Here is a 20,023-nt window from a genome sequence, read left to right on the forward strand (position 1 = left end):
ATAATATATAATGATTAATAGAGTTGTTAGTGTTGAAAAAATAATTATATATACGAATATGTTATTCAGGTGGTAAAAGACGGCGTATGATATATCCGACTGTAAATCTATTACATGCTAAGCTGATTCTTAACTTTGGAAGTCTGTAAATAATAATTATACATGTCTGTACTTTGGATCAATGGTACAAAAAAGTAAGTCAAGAATGACTGAATAATAAAGTAGCGGGATAAAAAAAAAATACCGATATACATCCAAAAATTTTGTCCCCATTCAAATAAGCCTATTTAAAAAATAAGAATACGCGAACTGTTGTATACTTGCCACATAAAATCCTGCGAATCATAACTAGAATGAGCTAATCTTGTTTCGTGGTTTCATGTAAAAAAAGTACATCCTCGATCCAAGAAACAATGTTGAAAGCTAAACCTTCCAACACTCTTGAATAGCTTTCTAACACAGCCTGTCCCACGTCCTGCAAAAACAAAATTCTATATGATTTTTCTAAAAGGATATATAAATTTTTACAATAAACCCATTTAGCATTTTGGATCATTCATTACGTAAAATCAATCACCTTGTTATATTGGATTTTGCTTGTATCTAATGAAGTTTGTGAGAGTTCGGGATATCTTTGTTTCAAGCGTAGTAGCATGGTTTCTGCTCTTTCTGCCAAGACATGGTTCTTGTCACTCCTATCAACATCGGACATGAGATCTTTAACCAAGTCCCATGATGATTTTGAGTGAGCCATGCACGCTTTACGTCGCCACGTGTACATCGAGGCTTCAACCTTGTCTGCTAACTCGAGGGCTTCGTGCTCCGAGGCTATGTTGAGCGAGTCGAGAAGGTGATCGGGCGAGAAAGTATCCGCATTGCACATGTATCGGTAGATTGTATCTCCCACACTCGCTTTTCCACTCTAATTTTAAGAAGAAAACGAGGTGAAAATGTAAAGGGTGGTGAGTACATATACAAAGACAATGTTAGTGTCTAGTGGATTTTGTCACAGAACAGAAGTGACAGGTACCTTGGGAAGGGAAGCAATGTAAGATTCTGGGACGTGCATTTCGGTAAGAATGCCACTGTTAATGGCCATTGCGGCCTTGTGAATTTGGTTGGCACAGTCGCGTTTTTGGCACAAAATCTTCGTACATTTCTCGGAGAGGCCAACAGGGGGAACACAAGGAACAGGAAGCCACCATTTTTCCTCCTTCCGCTGAGCCTGCTGCTGAACCGATTTTCTGAACGATCCAAAATGAGTTGAATTCCCCGACATGCTGCCCTTTTCAGCGTACCAAAATTCAGTCTTTCTAAAACTTTCCAGCGTATTCTGTTACACAAAATTGTTCCATTGTTACACAACCATAATGGCATAATCCGTTAGCAACAAATCGATTTTCTTTTTTCCTTTTTCTCACCTGGAGCATTGCATCAAGTTTCTTCAAGGCCGGGAGGTTGAGATGAATATCCGATCTTGGGATGCTACTCATCACCTGTAAGTTAAAATGTAATTACCTATTAAAAACCATATGGTACAAAAATGAAATGGAAATTTTACCCAAAGAAGTTGAAACATTTTCACCTCTAAAGTAGTTCCATCTTTGAAATGCTGCAACGTGGGAGTAAATTCTACTATGTACTCGCATACTGATAAGAGGCAGTTCATTTCTCTGTTCCACATTAACTTCTTTTCGAGACTCAATGGCTCTAATCTCTGGTGTTGACCAAATACAGAAGCTGCACATTTTCGAAATAAACATTATATCAGATCTGATCTCGAAAATTCAGTGTGCTCAACAAGAAATATATAACACAAAAGAAAGGTAAGAAAATCTATATATACCATAAAGATTGGTAATAGCATTTGAGATTGAAACAGCAGTGCAGACTCCTTTGCCACTTCCAGACATGTCTTCTCCCAACAATAGTTTTGAAAATCTCTCCTTCATCAATTCCAGTTCTGCATTAGAAAAATAAGAGAAGACCATATCATTACGGTGCCAGTTACTACCTCAAAAACGTGGAATCCAAATCTTGATCCATTCATAACTACACAAAAATCCAAAACATATCAATAATCAAGAATTGCCCCATATAAGAAAAACCATCACCCTCCAGGGCCTATAAGAACATGTCTCGCAAACAAGACTAGAATTAATGTAATATTCAAGCATTTGGCAAGAAAATGTCTGCAAATGAAAGTCACCTAAATCCATTATGTCTTCATCCATTCCATCTTTATGCTGCGTCATGCCTAATCTTGAATGTTTCCCTCTAACCGGAGATTTAAAGCCGCCCTGCCACGAGAATGGAGAGGATATCTCTGCAAAGCTGTAATCATCTGTGTGCTCTGAGTAGGTCGAAGTCTCTGAATTAGTCCTACAGTGTGCAAAAGAATCGCTGCTCTGAATCGAGAAAATCGAGGTTTCCGTAACTGAGTGATCTGTTTGATCCATGGAAGAAGGTGAAAGCTGATATCCCAAGTAGCCATTTTCATCAGAAGTTGAAGTGCTGCTATCCATTCTTGATCTTGATTCTGGATTATCTTAGTTTACTTAATCCTGCAGAGAAATTCAATAAAGTTCTACGATAATATCTAAATAAAGAAACAATATTTTTCAAGAATAATAGGAGATGTATATTTGTTTGTATCAGAACTTTTGACTGATTCTGTGCTGCATGCATATAAAGTTTCTTGGAAAAAAGTAGAGCGAACCGTTGGAAAAGATACGGTGAAAATACACGGGAAAAAAGAAAGCAACGGTAACAAAATTAATCAATTCTTATAATTTAATTAAGGGCATCATTTTGAATTCGAACAGTTGAAGTTTGGAGGGCACCGTTAGAAAAAAAGCGATCCCTTTTCCTTGCGAATCATCTTCTTCACACTGCCATCATCTTCTGCAGATTTTGCCATTAAATTACCCATATTTTCTGAATCATCTTCTTCACACTGCCATCATCTTCTGCAGATTTTGCCATTAAATTACCCATATTTTCTTTCTTTGAAGTTAATGACTAAAATCTTGATATATTACGGGCCATGGTCCAGAAAATCTGCTGCGGATGTATAAATTTTGAATTTGGATGAAAGACAAAGCATGAATGCTGAGTATGGAATGTGCGTTGGATTAAATGTTAGTGTCGGGTATGAAATGGAATGATTTATGATTATTGTATGACAAAGTGGTTTAATAAGTAATAAAATTCATCAACCTTTGGGCTACTCCTATTATGTTTTTTTGGCAAAAACTTGTGGAAAACGATTTCATGGGTCGTATTTTGTGATACAGATATCTTATTTGTGTCATCCATGAAAAAATATTACTTTTTATGCTAAAAGTATTACTTTTTATGTTAAGAATATTGCTTTTTATTGTGAATATCATTAAGGTTGACCCGTCTCACAGATAAAGATTCGTGAGACTGTCTCACAACAAACCTACTCATTTTTTTTTTCTTCTTCTAAAGATCNAAATCATGCCGAGATTATTGCACTACATGAAGCAAGCCGTGAATGTGTGTGGTTAAAATCAATGACTCAACATATCCAAATCTCATGCGGATTATCATTCGACGAGAAGCCTGTGATACTATATGAAGATAATGCTGCATGTGTTGCTCAAATGAAAGAAGGATACATAAAAAGCGACAGAACTAAACATATTCCTCCTAAGTTCTTCGCATTCACCAAGGAGCTTGAGAAGAATAAATGTATTGATGTTCGTCACATTCAATCAAGTGAAAACTCATCAGATCTCTTCACAAAGGCACTTCCTACGACAATATTCAGAAAGCACATATATAATATTGGGATGCGCAATCTACGAAATTTGTGAAGAATTGTTCGTGTCAACATGAGGGGGAGTTTACGTGACTGCACTCTTTTTCCCTTACTATGGTTTTTATCCCAATGGGTTTTTCCTAGTAAGGTTTTTAACGAGGCAGTATAAAAACACGTAATGTATACAATCATTATGATCATCATCACAAGGGGGAGTGTTGAAAAATTATTTAAAAATGTGTTAAATATTTGTGTTGAAAATGTGAATGTTGAATGTTGAAAATTAGGTAAAATTAGGTGTTGAATATTGAAAATTAGTGTGTGATGATGTAGGTAATGATGTATTTTATTTTTGGATTATTTGTAAAAATTTTCTATAAATAGATCTCTCATTTGTGAAGAAAAACACAATTGAGTTGAGAGAAAAATATTATAAAGTGTGTAGTGTGATAATTTTGAGAGTTTGAGATTTTTACTTTTTTACCGTAAATTTTTACTTTTTCACAACACAAATAACAAATAAGCAATTATTTTATTTACATTTCAAATTTATCTTGTTTCGCATATCATATTCATGTCTAACTATATACGTGTATACACACACATTTAAAAAAAATTAAATAATACATATATATACACATATGATAATTATATAAAAACGAGTTATATATAGATACACACACCTTTTTTTTCGTTTGTTTTAATTAATTAAATGTAGACATATGGAAACATGGTTGGATTCAATGCGTGGATAGACGTGCGCCCCAATAATAGGTACCAATTTAAATGATCTGGGTTAACACGATAATCGACGTGCGGCGGAGTTGCCCACCTTGAATTGGCCGAAACGGTAAATATAAAATATTGAGCCGGATACCATTTTTATGTATGTGGATGATATTGTAGATGTCCATATACATACTAAGTTGGATATAAGTTTTTTTTTTCTTTTTAATGACGATGAAACCTCCGACTGATATCTTTTAGTGAACACGGAGATTAATGTTAACGCAGTAGTCGATAAATCGTACTAGTTAGCATATACTCACCTGAACAAATGTTTGGTATCGAATACGTATACCTTAGTAGAAAATAAACATTGATATTGATTGTCTTCCTATCTCAACATTATTAAATTATTTCTACTGTCTATATTTTAAATTTTAATTAATGAAATTGATATTATGTATATGGATGAATATTCTCTATCCGTGACCTTTCAATACACCTTGATTTTTGTATTAACGAGGTCGTACGTTTAATTTGTTGGAGTGGATTGGATTGGAATGCCATATTTTGATTATGATTATGAATCTGAAATACATTGAAAAATGGTTTCTTGGAAGACTGATGAAAATTGGAATTTTACATTATGATGCTTCGTTCGTTTTGCTGGAAACAATTCCGTCACAGTTAATTGTTAGAAGCGCTCTGCGCTTCCATGATTTTTGTTTTGTTAATATTTGACAAAATTTTGATTTCGTCTAAATTAAATGTTTGTTATGAATTCTGAAGAATTAAGAGTTTTATTAAATGTACTGTTATTGTATGCTTGTGAAATCCCATGTAGATGACATTGTTGCTGGAGTTTTATTTTTGGTTACACATGATGTTTGTAAATTAGCCCAGATTAAACATTTTCCAGTCTTGGAATCTATGAAACGTGATCCAGGAAGCTTGTCCGATAGAACTATCTTAATCATGCGAAAGACTTTTAGTTTGCGTTTACTTTTGTGACAAGATTATGTTGGTGCTATCCTCGGGTATAGTTATACCAGAAAAGGCAGCATGATACACTGTAATTCTTAGCTTCTTCACATAATATAATTCTGGACTTTATTTGAACTAGACCCAATTCCAGTAAAATCAATGAGTTTCTACAGCATTATGCGATCGTTATTCGAGTTGGACAGATGGTAAAGTGGCATGATGCCTTTGAAGTTAGGATGGCTGATGGTGGTTTCATTGGATGAGTCTAGTCTATCTTTCCATGATGCATACTTGCTGAAGTTCATGAATTCCTTATGTATGAATTATATGCATTTTATGTTGTGATAATTTGATAATACTCTTTGATTTTGCCAGAATTCGTGAATTTTATATCATTGACTGCTGACATTATGATTTCCTGCGGATGTAAGATGAAGATGATGATCACTATTTATAGTAATATATGAACTGGTTATGTACCCTTGAGTTCTTGTCCAAGATGTGCAGAATTGATCTGGAGATGAACATTTATGTTCATGCTACTTGCCATGTAGTCGATCAGATTCTTGAAGTAGTTAGAACAAGACATTTCATTTAAGTAAGATTAAGTGCTCCTCAAGCGAATTTTTAGAATAATGCTTTGTGTTTGCAAAAGATTATATTTTTAAAAAAATGATTACAATGTAAAAAGTAAAAAAAGAAATCATAATTGAATTATGTTTGAAAATAAAGAGAAAAATTAAATTTCAAAAAATATAATGTTTATGTTCGATAGATAAATAATTGATTATAATATTAGTTTTTACTATTTGAAAAATCCCCTCACACCGAAAGATATGTATAGTTTTGACACTCCAAACCTACCGGCTACCGTTCACGGGAAATTCAATCGGCAATATGTTAAGAATCTCCGATTCTTGAGATTCTGAATGAGGTAATTCTACATTCACTTTTCTCCAATCTGTTCTCTTTTTAATTGCTAGTCTTCAGAATTGTCATTAATATTTATGTGGGGCTACTTGCCACACGCAAAATCGATCGAGTATTTGACCAATCATTAGCTGTTAGTAGTTTAATTGCTTATCGATGCTTGAATCTGTCATCCCGTCTGCTAAAGTTTAGTTTTTGGAATTGCGCCGTGATGTTGGGTTTTGTAGGAAGGTGGTTGCTGTGACAAAATGATATATAGGTGAGGAATTTGATGAAGAACATTTGAGAAATGGATTCATCTCTTTACTCCAACAGAACCCACAAACTGAAAAAGAGACCGAAGATTCATTATAATTATAGAATTCCTCTCCTTTTCACATCCGCCATAGTCATCTTTTGCGTAGTTTTCTTTATTGTCTCCAAAATCTTATTTTCTCCTCCTCCTACGCCTCTCTTCCAAAATTCTGAACCAGCCCTCCACACCCAATGCACAGGCTCCACTACCTCAGGAGAGAAGTTCCTCTGGTATGCTCCTCACAGTGGGTTCAGCAATCAGCTCTCTGAGTTCAAGAACGCCATTCTAATGGCTGCAATTTTGAATAGGACATTGATCATTCCACCTGTTCTTGATCATCATGCTGTTGCCCTTGGTAGTTGCCCTAAATTTAGGGTCTCGAGCCCCAACGATTTGAGATTCACAGTGTGGAATCATAGTATTCAGCTCGTTCGTGAACACAGGTATATATCCATGGCTGACATAATTGATCTTTCATCTATAACATCCATTTCAGCTGTTAGATTTATAGATTTCAGAGTTTTTGTATCTATGTGGTGTGGGGTGAGTTTCAATTTGTTTTGCACCAAGGACTTGAGTGCACATTCATCTTTGAATGAACAGTTGCATCAATGTGGATCATCTCTATCTGGACATGACACCAATATCAATAAATGTTTATATGTTTCGGCAGAAGATTGTCGAACAACGGTATGGACTTACCAAAGCAATTACGAAGATGGGAGTTTGGATTCATTTCAGGCTGATGATGAACTCAGGAAGAAAAAGAAAATTTTGTTTATTAGGAAAAGAAAAGATGTCTATAAAGCCTTTGGTCCTAGCTCCGCTGCTGGACCAGCCATTGTTCTGGCATTTGGTAGCCTTTTTACTGCAAAATACAAGGGCTCTGAATCGCATATTGACATTCGCAAAGCTCCAAAAGATCAGAGGATACAGTTATTGATTCAGAAGATGGAATTTCTTCCATTCGTGCCGGAGATCTTAAATGCGGGGAAGAAGTTTACTCATGAGAGAATTAAGGCTCCATTTCTGTGCGTGCAGCTTAGATTATTGGACGGACAATTCAAGAATCACTGGAAAGCCACGTTTTTAGGAGTTAAGCAGGTGTTGGGTTCATTGATACAGAAAGGTCCTCTCCCAATTCATTTGTTTGTGATGACTGATCTTCCCTTTCATAATTGGACTGGAAGCTATTTGGGGGAGTTGGCAAAAGATTCGGATGATTTCAAGCTAATAAATCTCAGAGAGGAAGATGAGTTAGTTGCCCAAACTGCTAAGAAAGTTTTAAATTCAGGGCATGGTACGAAGCTTCAATTTGCTACTGGTAATTTTGATGGGAGAGAGGAGCAATGCAATGCTCTGTCATTGCCTGACATGCTTCTATTTATAGAAGAAACTATTTGTAGCTGTGCTACTTTAGGTTTCATTGGGACTTCCGGATCAACCATTGCTGAAAGTATTGAATTAATGAGAAAAAATAATTTATGTTTGGTGTGAATTCTGGTTTCGGAATGTTTTTCTGCTCCAAGATGTTTCTGTTGACGTGTTAATAAATTGTGGGAGAATTGATATTTTTGTTCTTGTGGGAGCTGATATTGCTTTTGTATTTTCTTGAGGTAACTGTTGGACCAAGGAATTGGTGAGGAGGAACCACTGATTAAATGGCTTCAAAATTTCATACTTCAGTGCTTCTTGGCTACTATTTCTTTCACATACCAATCCCACAATCAAAGCTTAAACCAAGAAATCGAACACTGCGGCGCGGTCTTCATCTTCTTAGATCACAGGGGATGGGTGATTCCATTGGATTGCTTTAGCTCTTCCAACCGATTCAAAATCCCACGAGTTGTGGAGATACTTATTTCTTGAAATTTTCTGTTCAAGGAGTTTTGTTTTCTCAGCTTCTTCTGGATCTTCAGTGACTAAAAAGGCCACATGACTTCCGAAACCTACACAAGTGATAACAACATAAATGCAAATGATCTGGTACTTCTGTCAATAATCAACTTCATTTTTCCATTATATCTGTAACATCTTAAATGCTAGTTAAATAATGTGTGTGTGTGTTAAGTAATATTTATTTTATTCTTTACAACATTAACAAAAATTATACATGCGTCGTTTTGACTTTGACATGTAATTAATAACGAGTTGGTGACAAATTTTGAGGAAAAAATCTCTGTGGTTAACCTATAGTTAGAGTGGATTGGGGAAAAATCATGGGAATTTGAAAGAGTTAATATTTATTTACTTTTCGATTTATGTTGTAGTTTTCCTGTGATTTTTGTAAGCTTGAATTTCTAAATTCAGCTAATAGAACTGAGGGATAAATAAAGGGCTGTTTTTAGATATTCAAAAACCACAAATATACATATTATTATTATTATTATTATTATATTTGTTGTAAGACGGTCTCACGGATCTTTGTTTATGAGATGAGTCAATTATGTCTATATTTATGATAAAAAGTAATATTTTTAACATAAAAAAATATTTTTTTATGAGTGACTTGAATAGAATATGTGTTTCACAAAATTAATCCGTGAGACCGTTTCACATGAGTTTTTATGTAATTTCATTTTGGTTAATTGAATTTCGTAGTTTTTATTTTAGTTCAAAATTTACGTGATTAGAAGTTTTAAAATATTTTTTGTTTCATGCTATATTATTCAATTTTTGTTAGTTGAATTGAATATAAAATCGGTTCATTTACTCAAGCAAATAAAATTTTAATAAAATATTTTTCTCTAGGAGATTAACAAATGGGTAATTTATATCATTTAAAGTTAAATAAAATTTTATCAAAAAATTAAAAAGTTTTTTTTAATAATTCCTGATAAATTTATAATTTCTCGGAGTGAATATTTCCAATATTTGGAAGGAAACAAATAATTAGGATTGTTCTAATCAAACCAAATTGTATGGTTCGGTTCGATTCGGTTTCAGGTAATCACGGTTTGTATGGGTTATTATAATCCACCAAACTATAAAAATTGACTTGATTCAACTTTTGGATAAAAATATATCAAACCAAACGATCCGAACCGACCACATAAATATAAAAAAAATCATGTAACATATTTTTATAATTAAATGTGATTTCTCTTGAATATAAATATATTTTATTTGATTTTTAATTTCTATTATATTATTAATGAGTTTTGTAACTGTCCAATTACATTGAAAATTTATTTATTGTAGATTTTAGTTCTCCTTAAATGTCTAGATTTTTTTATAAGTTGCACAATTTTGTAACTTCATAAGTATTTTAATAAATGATATTTACTTATAATTATTTTACAATCAAATAAGAGATTTACTTAATTTCTGTTTTCGATCGCTACTTTTTCAAATTACAATATATCTTCCACTAATTCACTGTTAAACTCAAAACTTAAAATTAATCATCCAAATCAAGTCAAATCAAACCAAAATTCATTATTTGAGTTTGTTTGGTTACAAAAATTTCATGATTTGGTATAGTTTGAAATTTTATAAAATTGATAAAATGTTGTTGGTTCAAATTTTTATATAAAATGAAAACAAACCGTACTTGAACATTCCTACTAATAACTATTCGGGTAAATCGGATAAAACACTACCCAAACCCGACTAATGTTAACCCGAATATTGGGCTTTGATGGTTAAGACTTAAGACGATTCTCATTTCTCAAACGTCAAATCGTTCTTTCCCATTTCTTCCACACAGCATCCATGACCGGTTGATTACTGAAGGTTGTAAGGACGAAGATTGCTAATTTTTTTCTTTTGGTTCGAGTCCCTCGATTTCACCTAGCAACGCCCATAGCTGGTTCGAGTCCCTCGATTTGTTGCCTCCATTCGATTGGTTTCTTTCAGGTGATGCCTCAAAATCGATTTCATTCATAGTGTGTTGCATTGGTTTATGTTTATTGATTAATTAATAGTTTCGAGCAATTTTCTCCACAATCCGATCTTTATCCGTTTCAGCGATGAATATGTAAATTCATCCACCCTGCAACTGGAGAATGGAGATGTACAAGTTCATCCTGTTGAACATATTTCATTTCCTCGCTGACGCCTAATATGTATACCCAAACAATTTTTTTTCTCAACCACATTCGCTACAACCCACCAATAATCCAGCAGAACAAATTGGTGTTCTCACCCAACTTGAAATATGGGTTGTGCAGTTCAGCCCAAAGGGTGTCTGAATCAGGCATTATTTCAAGATATGGAGGTAGCTTGGCTGTACTCAGGAGAGGAATATCTCAGATAAAACAAGAACTAAATCAAGAACAGAAGTGCGATGATGATTATTATATGAGGAGATGTGTGGGGGTTGCGAGAAAGGCAATTGGGTGTACAAGTCCTAACCCGATGGTTGGATGTGTAATTGTTAGAGATGGAAAAATAATTGGTGAAGGTTTCCACCCAAAAGCTGGCCAACCTCATGCCGAGGTAAATCGGATTTTGAATCCTCTCCGAATGAGTTTTACATGAATTTCTTTATGACTGTTTTTTTTAAAATGGTTTTACGTGGTTCTGTGGGTGATGTAAACGTGTGATTTCTTGTAAGTTGTCTCTTGAAACAGTTATCATTCACCAGGAGCATTTTTGGAGTGCTGTTTGTTTGTTTCCGGGAAGCTTTGGATAGACATGGACAGTAGTCTAGTTCAACTCCGTTTCATAACTATGCTACTCAGTTCTCTCTTTTTTGTTGTTTACACGAAGAGCTATTGGGACGTGATCTCTTCAATTCTGAATGAGTATGATGGAGAAATATGTTATCTTTCATATGTAAATTCAACAATGGGTATCACTCGGTTCAAGAAAAATTAGGAACATCTTATAATTTAACTGAAAAATAGCCGCCTTTTTCCATGGAAATACTTAATTATAGCGACTTGTTAGTGATAAAGACGAGGAAACAAAGATTCTGATCAATACTTTCATTAAGGGCATAGGTTTTTGCGCTCAGAGATGCTGGGGATTTGGCGGAAAATGGTATTGCATATGTGAGTTTGGAGCCATGTAACCATTATGGAAGAACTCCTCCATGCACCGAAGCACTAATTAAATCCAAAGTGAAAAAAGTGGTGGTTGGTATGGTGGATCCAAATCCGATTGTGGCTTCCGCGGGCGTTAAAAGACTACAAGATGCCGGTATTGAAGTGATTGTAGGAGTCGAGGAAGAACTATGCAAAAAGCTTAATGAAGCCTACATTCATCAAATGCTGACTGGAAAACCCTTCGTTACTCTGAGGTACTTACTTTTTCTGGCCTATGTTGCTTCTTGATCTTAAAAAAAACGTTACTTTGGTTGACTTTTGATCGAACTTCTTTTGGTGGATTCCATAATTGATTGTCGATTTTCCTCAATATTGATTCTTTTTTTAACAGGTATTCCTTGTCACTTGGCGGAAATTTGCTAAATCAGCTTGGTGAAAATGCTATGGAACGTGGTGGATATTACTCAAAATTGTTGCAAGAATATGATGCGGTCATACTCTCTTCTACTGCTCTAGCCAACAAGTTAGTGTTTCCCGTGTCTAGTGAACTGGGGGCAAATCAACCTCTTACAATAGTGTTATCAAAATCTGCAAATTCCCTAATTCAGATTCCTGATCTTACTACTGATGCTGCTTCAAAAGTAATAATCATCACTGAAAAAGAGCTGGGAAATGGCCAAGAAGGTGTTCAGAGGACTCTTTCTGATAAAATGACTTTAGCTGAAATTCTTGAACATTGCAAGAGAAAAGGATTATGTAGCGTTTTACTTGATTTAATGGGAGACTATGTTGATTTTGAGGATATACTGAAAGAAGGTTTCGATAAAGATTTGTTCCAGAAAGTGGTGGTGGAGGTCTTGCCGATTTGGGATGGAAGTGCAGTTAAAACATTAAGCTTTGCGAATATGAAAACAAGGGTTAAGAATTTGACGTCAAGAATCTCCGGTGGAAGTCTTATAGTTGAGGGATATTTTTGTTGAAATTGCATGTAGAAGTCAAAACTAAGTTTTTACATCGCTTAATTGCAGAGTAACATACCGGGATAGTATTAGCCATATTTTTCATGGCCTTTGGATTTTGGAATATCCAAACATGATCTTTTTATAATCATGCTTTGTGAGGTAATAACATCTACCGCACGATAGATATGATCTCTGATATAGAAAAGTAGTCGTAACAATATATGATTTCGATATCTATGCATGCACTACTTTGTTGATGCAAGTGGAAGAAATTGATTATTTATTTATTTCGTTCATAAACAACATTTTCGTTCTTGAAAAAAATTCTTTTAATTTCTTAAAATTTTGATTTTCTCGTATCAAACACCACAAATCATCTACATAAGAATTCCTAAGTACTTCCCATTTTTTTATTGAACGATCCTCGTACATCCATCTGCACCTTTGAAGCAACAGCTAAAATCCCTGGATGGAGTAAGTAACCTTCTCAAAACTTCCCGTGCATCTTGTTATCTCACAAAGTTGAATTTAATGGCAATAACAATACCAGTGCAGAAAGTATGATTAGACTCACAAAATCATACATCAGAGTGCGTTTTCATTTTTCAAGAACGAAATCCAAAACATTAGAATCGTCTGATATCTTTTGGTGGCTTAAAATGAAGAGGATGAGATTCTGGTGTGGCACTTTCATCCTCTTTCCACATCTTGATAGTCTTATCAGCCTCACAACTGATAAGCCTTGAACCAGTTACATCATATGTGAGAGCGTATATGCCTGCTTCACTGTCCAGTGATCCTGACATAATGAAATCACCGTGTTTATATGGACCCTCTAAGAGGAAACGACGAGGAAATAGCTCGATTTCATGGTTAAATACCAGGTTGCACGATTGTTTGAGCCTGCTGAAAATTGTGACCGCTGTTCCAGTCCCAGAACCACATGCTTCCGTTGTCACCTTTGACAAAAGAAACCAGAAGAATGATGAGAAATATTAAAATCATGGTACAAGAAATATATAATTCCAAGAAAAGAGAAAAGGCCCAAAGAGAGGAGATAAAGTGACAGCCAGGAGAGAGATACGATAAAACTCACCAGCTGTGACTAGTACACCTTCTTCGTTGACAGCAGCTGCATTAATAATGGTTTTTTGTTGAGAGCTGTATGATAAAATCATGGTGTCAGCTATAGTAACAAGATTTTGGAAAAGATTTTTTTTCCTAAATATGGATGAAGACAAACCGGGGAAAACAAAGCAAAGTTCATAGTCGCAGACCAATAGCTATTCCAAGTTTATGAAAGAAGAGTCATGCCAAACTCCTCAAATCAGAATAAAAAATCTGAGCCAGAATATATATTGTGCATGATGAACGAGATTATCTACTCCTAGTCATGCATATGTTCCTAAGAAGTAGAATAATGTCCGTGCAGCATGTCAAATTGATGTTATGCATCCAAGTGCTAAAAAAATCAGGTCCATACAATAATCCATGTTCGAAGTGTAGAAAAAGAGGCCTAAAATAAGAGGGTCGTATCTGTGTGCACAGACCACTGTATATGAGAAAATGGTGATACCACATTAACATCAATCAGAACAAACCCATGATTGACTTCTGTTAAAATTATCACAAGTCACAACCCCATCTCGCTAGACTAAATATCAGTAAGGCTTCACCTACACATTGTGTGCTATTATTTACCGGTCCTGCTTGGAAGCCTCGGTAACAAAAGCAGGTAAAATAGTCCTGTTTAGTAGCATCTGCTTTGGTAGAATCAATAATTAGAAACTACTTCCCCCCTGTTTCTGACTGTTTTTTTAATTGTTTGTACAAAATCAAATACCTTTTTATCATTCACACAACAAAATTTCTCCCTCTTTTATTTACTTTAATTTAACTACCTCACATCCATTTTCTAATTTTAATATTTAATAATTTCACAATTCAAACTATATTTTTCTATCGTATAAACTATAACTACAAGCTTTTGCTATTAAAAATTTATTAGTTTTCAAACCTTTATGATATTTTACTACTTTAATAATTAAACAAATAATTAGTTATTTTTATCTAAATTAAAATAACACAAAAAGGCGCCTTCATTATGTCCGTTTCAATAATCTCAATCACTAAGTATTTATCCCAAACAAACACTTGTTTCGGTTTCCAAAATTTTGACTCCCAAAAGAAACCTATAATTTATTTCACAAAAATTAGAAAAATAATTTCTTCAACAAGCAGAAACAAGAAAACAAAACAATCTTCCTCCCAAACGAACCAATGTAGTATTCCATGCTTATTAAACTAAACACATCAAAACAACTTTATGTTAAACAAAAATAGTAACATTTGCGATGCTAAAAAATAAAAGCATGGAAAAGTACTGAACAGAATATCATACAATTCCTACAATCATATATCAGATGTGGCAAAGTCGATAAAACTCACAGCATGTTGTGCATAAATTCTCCTTTCGGAAGTTTGAATTTTTTTATGTTCTCAGCTGACGCAGATACAAAACAATCCCTGCAAATTGTGGCGAAATCAACTGAGCTAATGACAATGAATAAAGTACAATTCATATATCAAATATTTATTTCCAATTTGAGATGCAATGCAAAAATAAGACACTTACTCCTTGGGATGTGGAGCCATTGCACGCACAGATTTTTTATGGTGTGTGAGAGTTAACATAGTTTTACCTGGAAGGAACAAAAACTTGGACCTTCAAAGAGAGAAATTGAGATTTAATAATGAACCGCGAAATGAATATTCATAACATGTTACCATATCGAAGGTCCCAGAACTTTATTGTTGAATCATGAGAACCAGTGATTACTTGTGGATCCTGCAAATTCAAGCTACACTAATGAGATTTGATCACAAGATAAAAAATAATAAGAATAATACTAAAAGCAAGTCGAAACCTCACTTTGCACAGCACTTAATCTATGTAAAAATCATTATTCCTATTAGTAGTATAGGGGTAAAGTTTCAAAATGGGAAAAAAGTGTCTACACAGAAGAAAGAGTTTGTGGATTCACAGTGTTTTTGAACTAAAGGAATACAACACTGATTGCTATGTTAGCATTTACTAACTTCTTAGATGTACACACGTGTAGATTTCTAAACATCTTTTGGTACAAGATAAAATAGCATTATGCATCATTTCTAGCGATCGGATTCCCTATTAAATAGTAGTAAAAACCAATAAACTGTGCAATATACAGTATCTTTAAAATGAACCAGCGCAGGCATAAACCATTTTTTCCCTTTTAAATAAATTATAGACACTCTGCTTCCTGAAAATTGATTAATACAAATTCAAAAGACTAATCAGATGCATCCCAGCATCACCACATCATGTTTCAATTAAGCAGAAGAAAACCTATGCTTGATAAGCACTCACCGTAGGTCTTGTGAAAACTGAACAAACTGTATTCTCATGTCCAGAGAGCGCATGAATTTGCATTTTGCTGCGAATATCCCACACCTAGAATTATCATAAAACAAATTAGTCTGAACCTAAAATACGCATGCAGACAGGTGGCATTTATACAACTTCATCCATACCCGACACACAGAATCTCGGCCTCCAGTAAGTAAAATGTCAATGGTTGGATGGAGAGCCAGGCAATAAACACCGCTCAGATGACCATGATAGGAACGAATGACCTGAAGAGAGAGTGGAAAGTGTTACTGCATGCACAGATATAACCACCTAAACGAAAACAGATATGGTGATATGTCACCAGCCTTGTTCTGCTCTAGATCCCAACATTTAACTAATTTGTCATCACCAGCAGAGAACATGTAAGTGTGCTTGGTACTAACAGCCAGACCTGGAAGAAAAATTGGTTAATGTATGCACATACTGTAATCTAATTCAAAAAATAAGAGTTCGACAGACCTAGAAAATAAACTACCTCGCACTTGATCTATGTGACCAGTAAGTGTAAGTTTCAGCCTCCCACTTGCTAAATCCCATATCTAGATGCAACAAAAAAAGAAACTTCTGATGACACAAAACGAAGGATGAACAAAAAAACAGAAATATCGAATGTTAGTGATTCTAAAGAAACCAAAACAAATTATACTGGTTTAAAATTATAATAAATCATATCCAAGATCAATTTCTGGCAAAAGATATATATATATAAAAAAGCATCTATCAAGTTCCCCACAAATCATCGTTCATAGGCAGGGAGAACTTGGTCGAAGAAATAATCCCAGAGAGCCGCTGCAATTTCAACATTCTTCTCATCTAACTTAGTACTTGCATGCCAATTAAACTAAAACAGTAGTGTTGGCACGCACATTGTGCTGTGTGAAAAATTAATTACTCAGTCAAAAATATTTTGTCCACCAATTAAGGATTGTATAGCCGGTTTTCTCAATCTTTTAAGTTTTATGTGGGTTAAGATATACATGAAATAAATAGTAAATTACTTAAAAATAAGGGTTGCTTTTGTAATAAGTAAGTTGATATACTAACCTACCAAAAGTATTACTATAATAGTCACATTTTTAATAATATAGTAAGAGATGATCAATAAATATTTAGAACTTGAAGTTCCATATCAGACAAGAGTTACATTAATCATTCACAAGTGGATTTTTTCCATACCCCCCTCCATTTTCTCCATTTCAGAAAATGCGTGAGCTGCATCCGAGAAAAGAAGAATGTCAATATCTAACCTTGATTGTTCGATCAGCAGATCCAGTACAAAACCAAGTGTTGCTCGGGTCAACTGCGACGGACCGCACCCATCCCAAATGGCCACTGATAACCTATGCAGCCAGAGTTTGGAAGGTAAAGATAAAGGAACATAAGGAGGGATTAAATAAGCCACTGATAACCTATGCAGCCAGAGTCTGNATAATACTAGTAGTAGTAGTAGTAGTAGTAGTAGTAGTAGTAGTAGAATATTCATAGTTAAAACATTATCATCTTTTCAAGTTCTGGAACAACTTTCTTATTAGCTCAGAGAATCTTCTTACCCTGTAATTCTTCCATGGAGCCCGCCATATAGGGCGAGGCCATCTACTTGGAATTCTTTCCATAATGGCTGATGTTGAAAGATTCCTGCCAGGCACAAGCAAGCAATGGTTCATTGTCAGACAGGATCTCAACAGCTACCATTATCCTTACCATCAATAATCCCAATACTCGAAAGAATAAAGATAGAGAGGTTAAAAAAACAATTATTCTGTGCATACATGATATGCAAAGAGACGAAGATTAAACTATTTTCCAGTCGACAATATGTCAAATGTCGAGCTCAAACAACGGCTAGCTGCAAGAGAGCTAATCCTACCTTTTTGTATAGAGTAGCAAAAGGTGAACAGATAACACTTGATGAAACTGGTGAAGAACCCATTCGCTAAGAACATCATATTTTTCTTTGGTTAGGGATTTCAGATTGGTGAATAACACAGTAAAAATAACTATTTGCATGCATGGAGAGTAAGCACTATAGAACTAAGTAAACGAATAAAAAATATAGGGCAAGATTCCTCCACCTTAAAAAAAGACATTTATAGTCAGGTAAGAATGCAAACTGTAAACTTCAAGAAAGAAACCAATAAAGATACCTTTCAGATGAACCATGAGAAGGGACGACTGCTGCACTCCTGCCTTGAAAACCAACGTCAGTTCTGCACAAAACAATTCATCTTGAATAAATAGAATAAGGTGTTATACAATCAGTCAATCATGCATAATCATGTGAAAATAAGATCTAAAATGTCCGGTGTTCCAGAGATGCAGCCGGTATGCATACATTGTGACATTTCACATCTTTTACCACTATTTCCCCCGAAAAGTATTTAATATCTGGATGACAATTAAGATAACTAGTCTGATGTGACACAATCTTCCAACAGAAAAAAGGGAAAATAAACTGACACAGACTGGCCCCTGGGTTGCGCAGCTGAACTAATCGCCAAATCAGTCTGGGACCCTCCCTGCTGGATATCATTTGATCTTTCAGGACCTGCATGAAGAATACATATTCATTGTTAACTAAGAAGAAACAAATTCTTAGTGACTGTCATGTATGTTTATCTTTCTAAAATAGACACCAAAGATGACTATAGCTTTGTCAAGTGCCACCAAAGAACATGATTTGGCACTAATATATTTATTTGTGTGATTGACTGGGAATTTTTATGAAACAATACCACTGATGGAACTTCGGAAACCCAAAAAGGGTATACCTGGAAGTGTTAGGGCAATGGAAGGAGCAAGAACTTTCTGTAGTTCAGTTTTTGCTACTGGCAAATCACCAGGACGTTCAGATTCCATGCCTTTGAGCCCTCCATACTCGGTATTTAACTAAAATTATCAGAAAACTTCTTCATCATTCAATATAAAGGATATAATAACACACTTATAAGTGAACATCATGAAGTAAATATTCCACATATTATACAAACTGTTACGTCCCACATCAGCTGGCCAAATAATATGGATTGTCTGTTATATTTGAGTGGCTCTAACTAAAAGGGGATTTTTTTCGGATTTAGCCTCTCTTCTTGAAATTATGGCCTAATATTGTTGAAAATCTAGGCATCGTAAAGAGTGACTTAGAAATGAGCTAATATGACCTGTGCTCATATTACAGGGCCCATTAAAATGCATGCACATAATACTGGTAAGTGAAGGGAAAACCATTCGAACTGGGTCGCCCCACATACTTACCTATGTTACTTGAAGCCATCAACTTTTTCTTCTTCCCGCACCATTAATTCAAAATTCCTCACAGTCGTGCAATTTACTGGATATGTTTACATAATCTGAAATTCCATTTTCCAAGAAAAAAAGGCACTAACCTTGTGGCTAACTCGAATCTTCTTGCTGCAAACCAGAAAAGAAACGGGGATTAAAAAGATCACGTAAGCATCAGTAATCACCAAGTAAGCCTATAATCAAAACACGATAAAATTAAAGAAAGATTTCCTAGAATGAGCTTTTAAAAAACCTTTCTGGATCCGGTGGAGGAAATTGTCCATGAAGGGGAGAGAATAGGTCAAGCGCTCGCTTCAAAGACTTGAAGCCCAGCTTCTTAAGCGATTGCGGCTCCACAGGAAGTTCCGCTTCCATTGTTGGCCCCGGCATTCGATATGTGACTGCGTGCAGAGGAGAAAGGAAAGCCTAGAGGAGTAAATACACTGCTCAAGCGTGAGAACGTAGCTCCGCCGAAAAAGGGCGGAGGCGGTGGCTGACTGGCGACGTGGGCCGTTGTGGTTTATAAATAATCATCCAATTGGATATAAGCGACTCGTAGAGTCCAATTGCTTCTAAATGGGCCCAGTATGAACTGAGTCCATAATGGCGATTCGGGGC

The 20,023-nt window shown here is 35.0% G+C and overlaps 4 protein-coding genes across 7 annotated transcripts; 2 read left to right on the forward strand and 2 right to left on the reverse strand.

Annotated features, from left to right (window-relative positions):
- Nucleotides 1-217: 217 nt before the first annotated feature.
- Nucleotides 218-3,059, reverse strand: LOC140957561 (rop guanine nucleotide exchange factor 3-like). The gene is made up of 8 exons (XM_073414873.1): nt 2,844-3,059; nt 2,210-2,564; nt 1,847-1,963; nt 1,586-1,740; nt 1,422-1,496; nt 1,031-1,333; nt 578-922; nt 218-475 (listed from the first exon to the last, which is right to left on the reverse strand). Exons 2-8 carry the CDS (start codon nt 2,523-2,525, stop codon nt 359-361), a joined length of 1,428 nt encoding a protein of 475 aa, XP_073270974.1. The 5' UTR covers nt 2,526-2,564; nt 2,844-3,059; the 3' UTR covers nt 218-358.
- A 3,292-nt stretch (nt 3,060-6,351) lies between these two features.
- Nucleotides 6,352-8,968, forward strand: LOC140957898 (O-fucosyltransferase 30). Its single transcript, XM_073415315.1, has one exon. It carries the CDS (start codon nt 6,717-6,719, stop codon nt 8,217-8,219), a length of 1,503 nt encoding a protein of 500 aa, XP_073271416.1. The 5' UTR covers nt 6,352-6,716; the 3' UTR covers nt 8,220-8,968.
- A 1,411-nt stretch (nt 8,969-10,379) lies between these two features.
- LOC140956657 (riboflavin biosynthesis protein PYRD, chloroplastic-like) lies at nt 10,380-12,895 on the forward strand. 4 transcript variants are annotated; one of them, XM_073413502.1, is made up of 4 exons: nt 10,380-10,580; nt 10,692-11,162; nt 11,669-11,967; nt 12,105-12,895. In XM_073413502.1, the coding sequence occupies exons 2-4, from the start codon at nt 10,788-10,790 to the stop codon at nt 12,691-12,693; spliced, it is 1,263 nt and encodes a 420-aa protein (XP_073269603.1). In that variant the 5' UTR covers nt 10,380-10,580; nt 10,692-10,787; the 3' UTR covers nt 12,694-12,895. The 4 variants fall into 4 exon arrangements, with proteins under 4 accessions (XP_073269603.1, XP_073269605.1, XP_073269602.1 ...); XM_073413504.1 differs by having other exon boundaries at nt 10,895-11,162; XM_073413501.1 differs by having other exon boundaries at nt 10,380-11,162.
- A 250-nt stretch (nt 12,896-13,145) lies between these two features.
- Nucleotides 13,146-19,930, reverse strand: LOC140956656 (protein pleiotropic regulatory locus 1-like). Its single transcript, XM_073413500.1, has 17 exons — nt 19,659-19,930; nt 19,510-19,534; nt 18,895-19,012; nt 18,584-18,671; nt 18,271-18,333; nt 17,677-17,761; nt 17,374-17,466; nt 16,602-16,665; nt 16,432-16,517; nt 16,249-16,350; nt 16,085-16,168; nt 15,463-15,523; nt 15,311-15,377; nt 15,124-15,201; nt 13,772-13,836; nt 13,557-13,634; nt 13,146-13,474 (listed from the first exon to the last, which is right to left on the reverse strand). The coding sequence occupies exons 1-17, from the start codon at nt 19,793-19,795 to the stop codon at nt 13,302-13,304; spliced, it is 1,467 nt and encodes a 488-aa protein (XP_073269601.1). The 5' UTR covers nt 19,796-19,930; the 3' UTR covers nt 13,146-13,301.
- Between the last annotated feature and the right edge of the window lie 93 nt (nt 19,931-20,023).

Source organism: Primulina huaijiensis, chromosome 14 (genome assembly GCF_012295235.1).
Source record: "Primulina huaijiensis isolate GDHJ02 chromosome 14, ASM1229523v2, whole genome shotgun sequence".
NCBI classification, from domain to species: domain Eukaryota; kingdom Viridiplantae; phylum Streptophyta; class Magnoliopsida; order Lamiales; family Gesneriaceae; genus Primulina; species Primulina huaijiensis.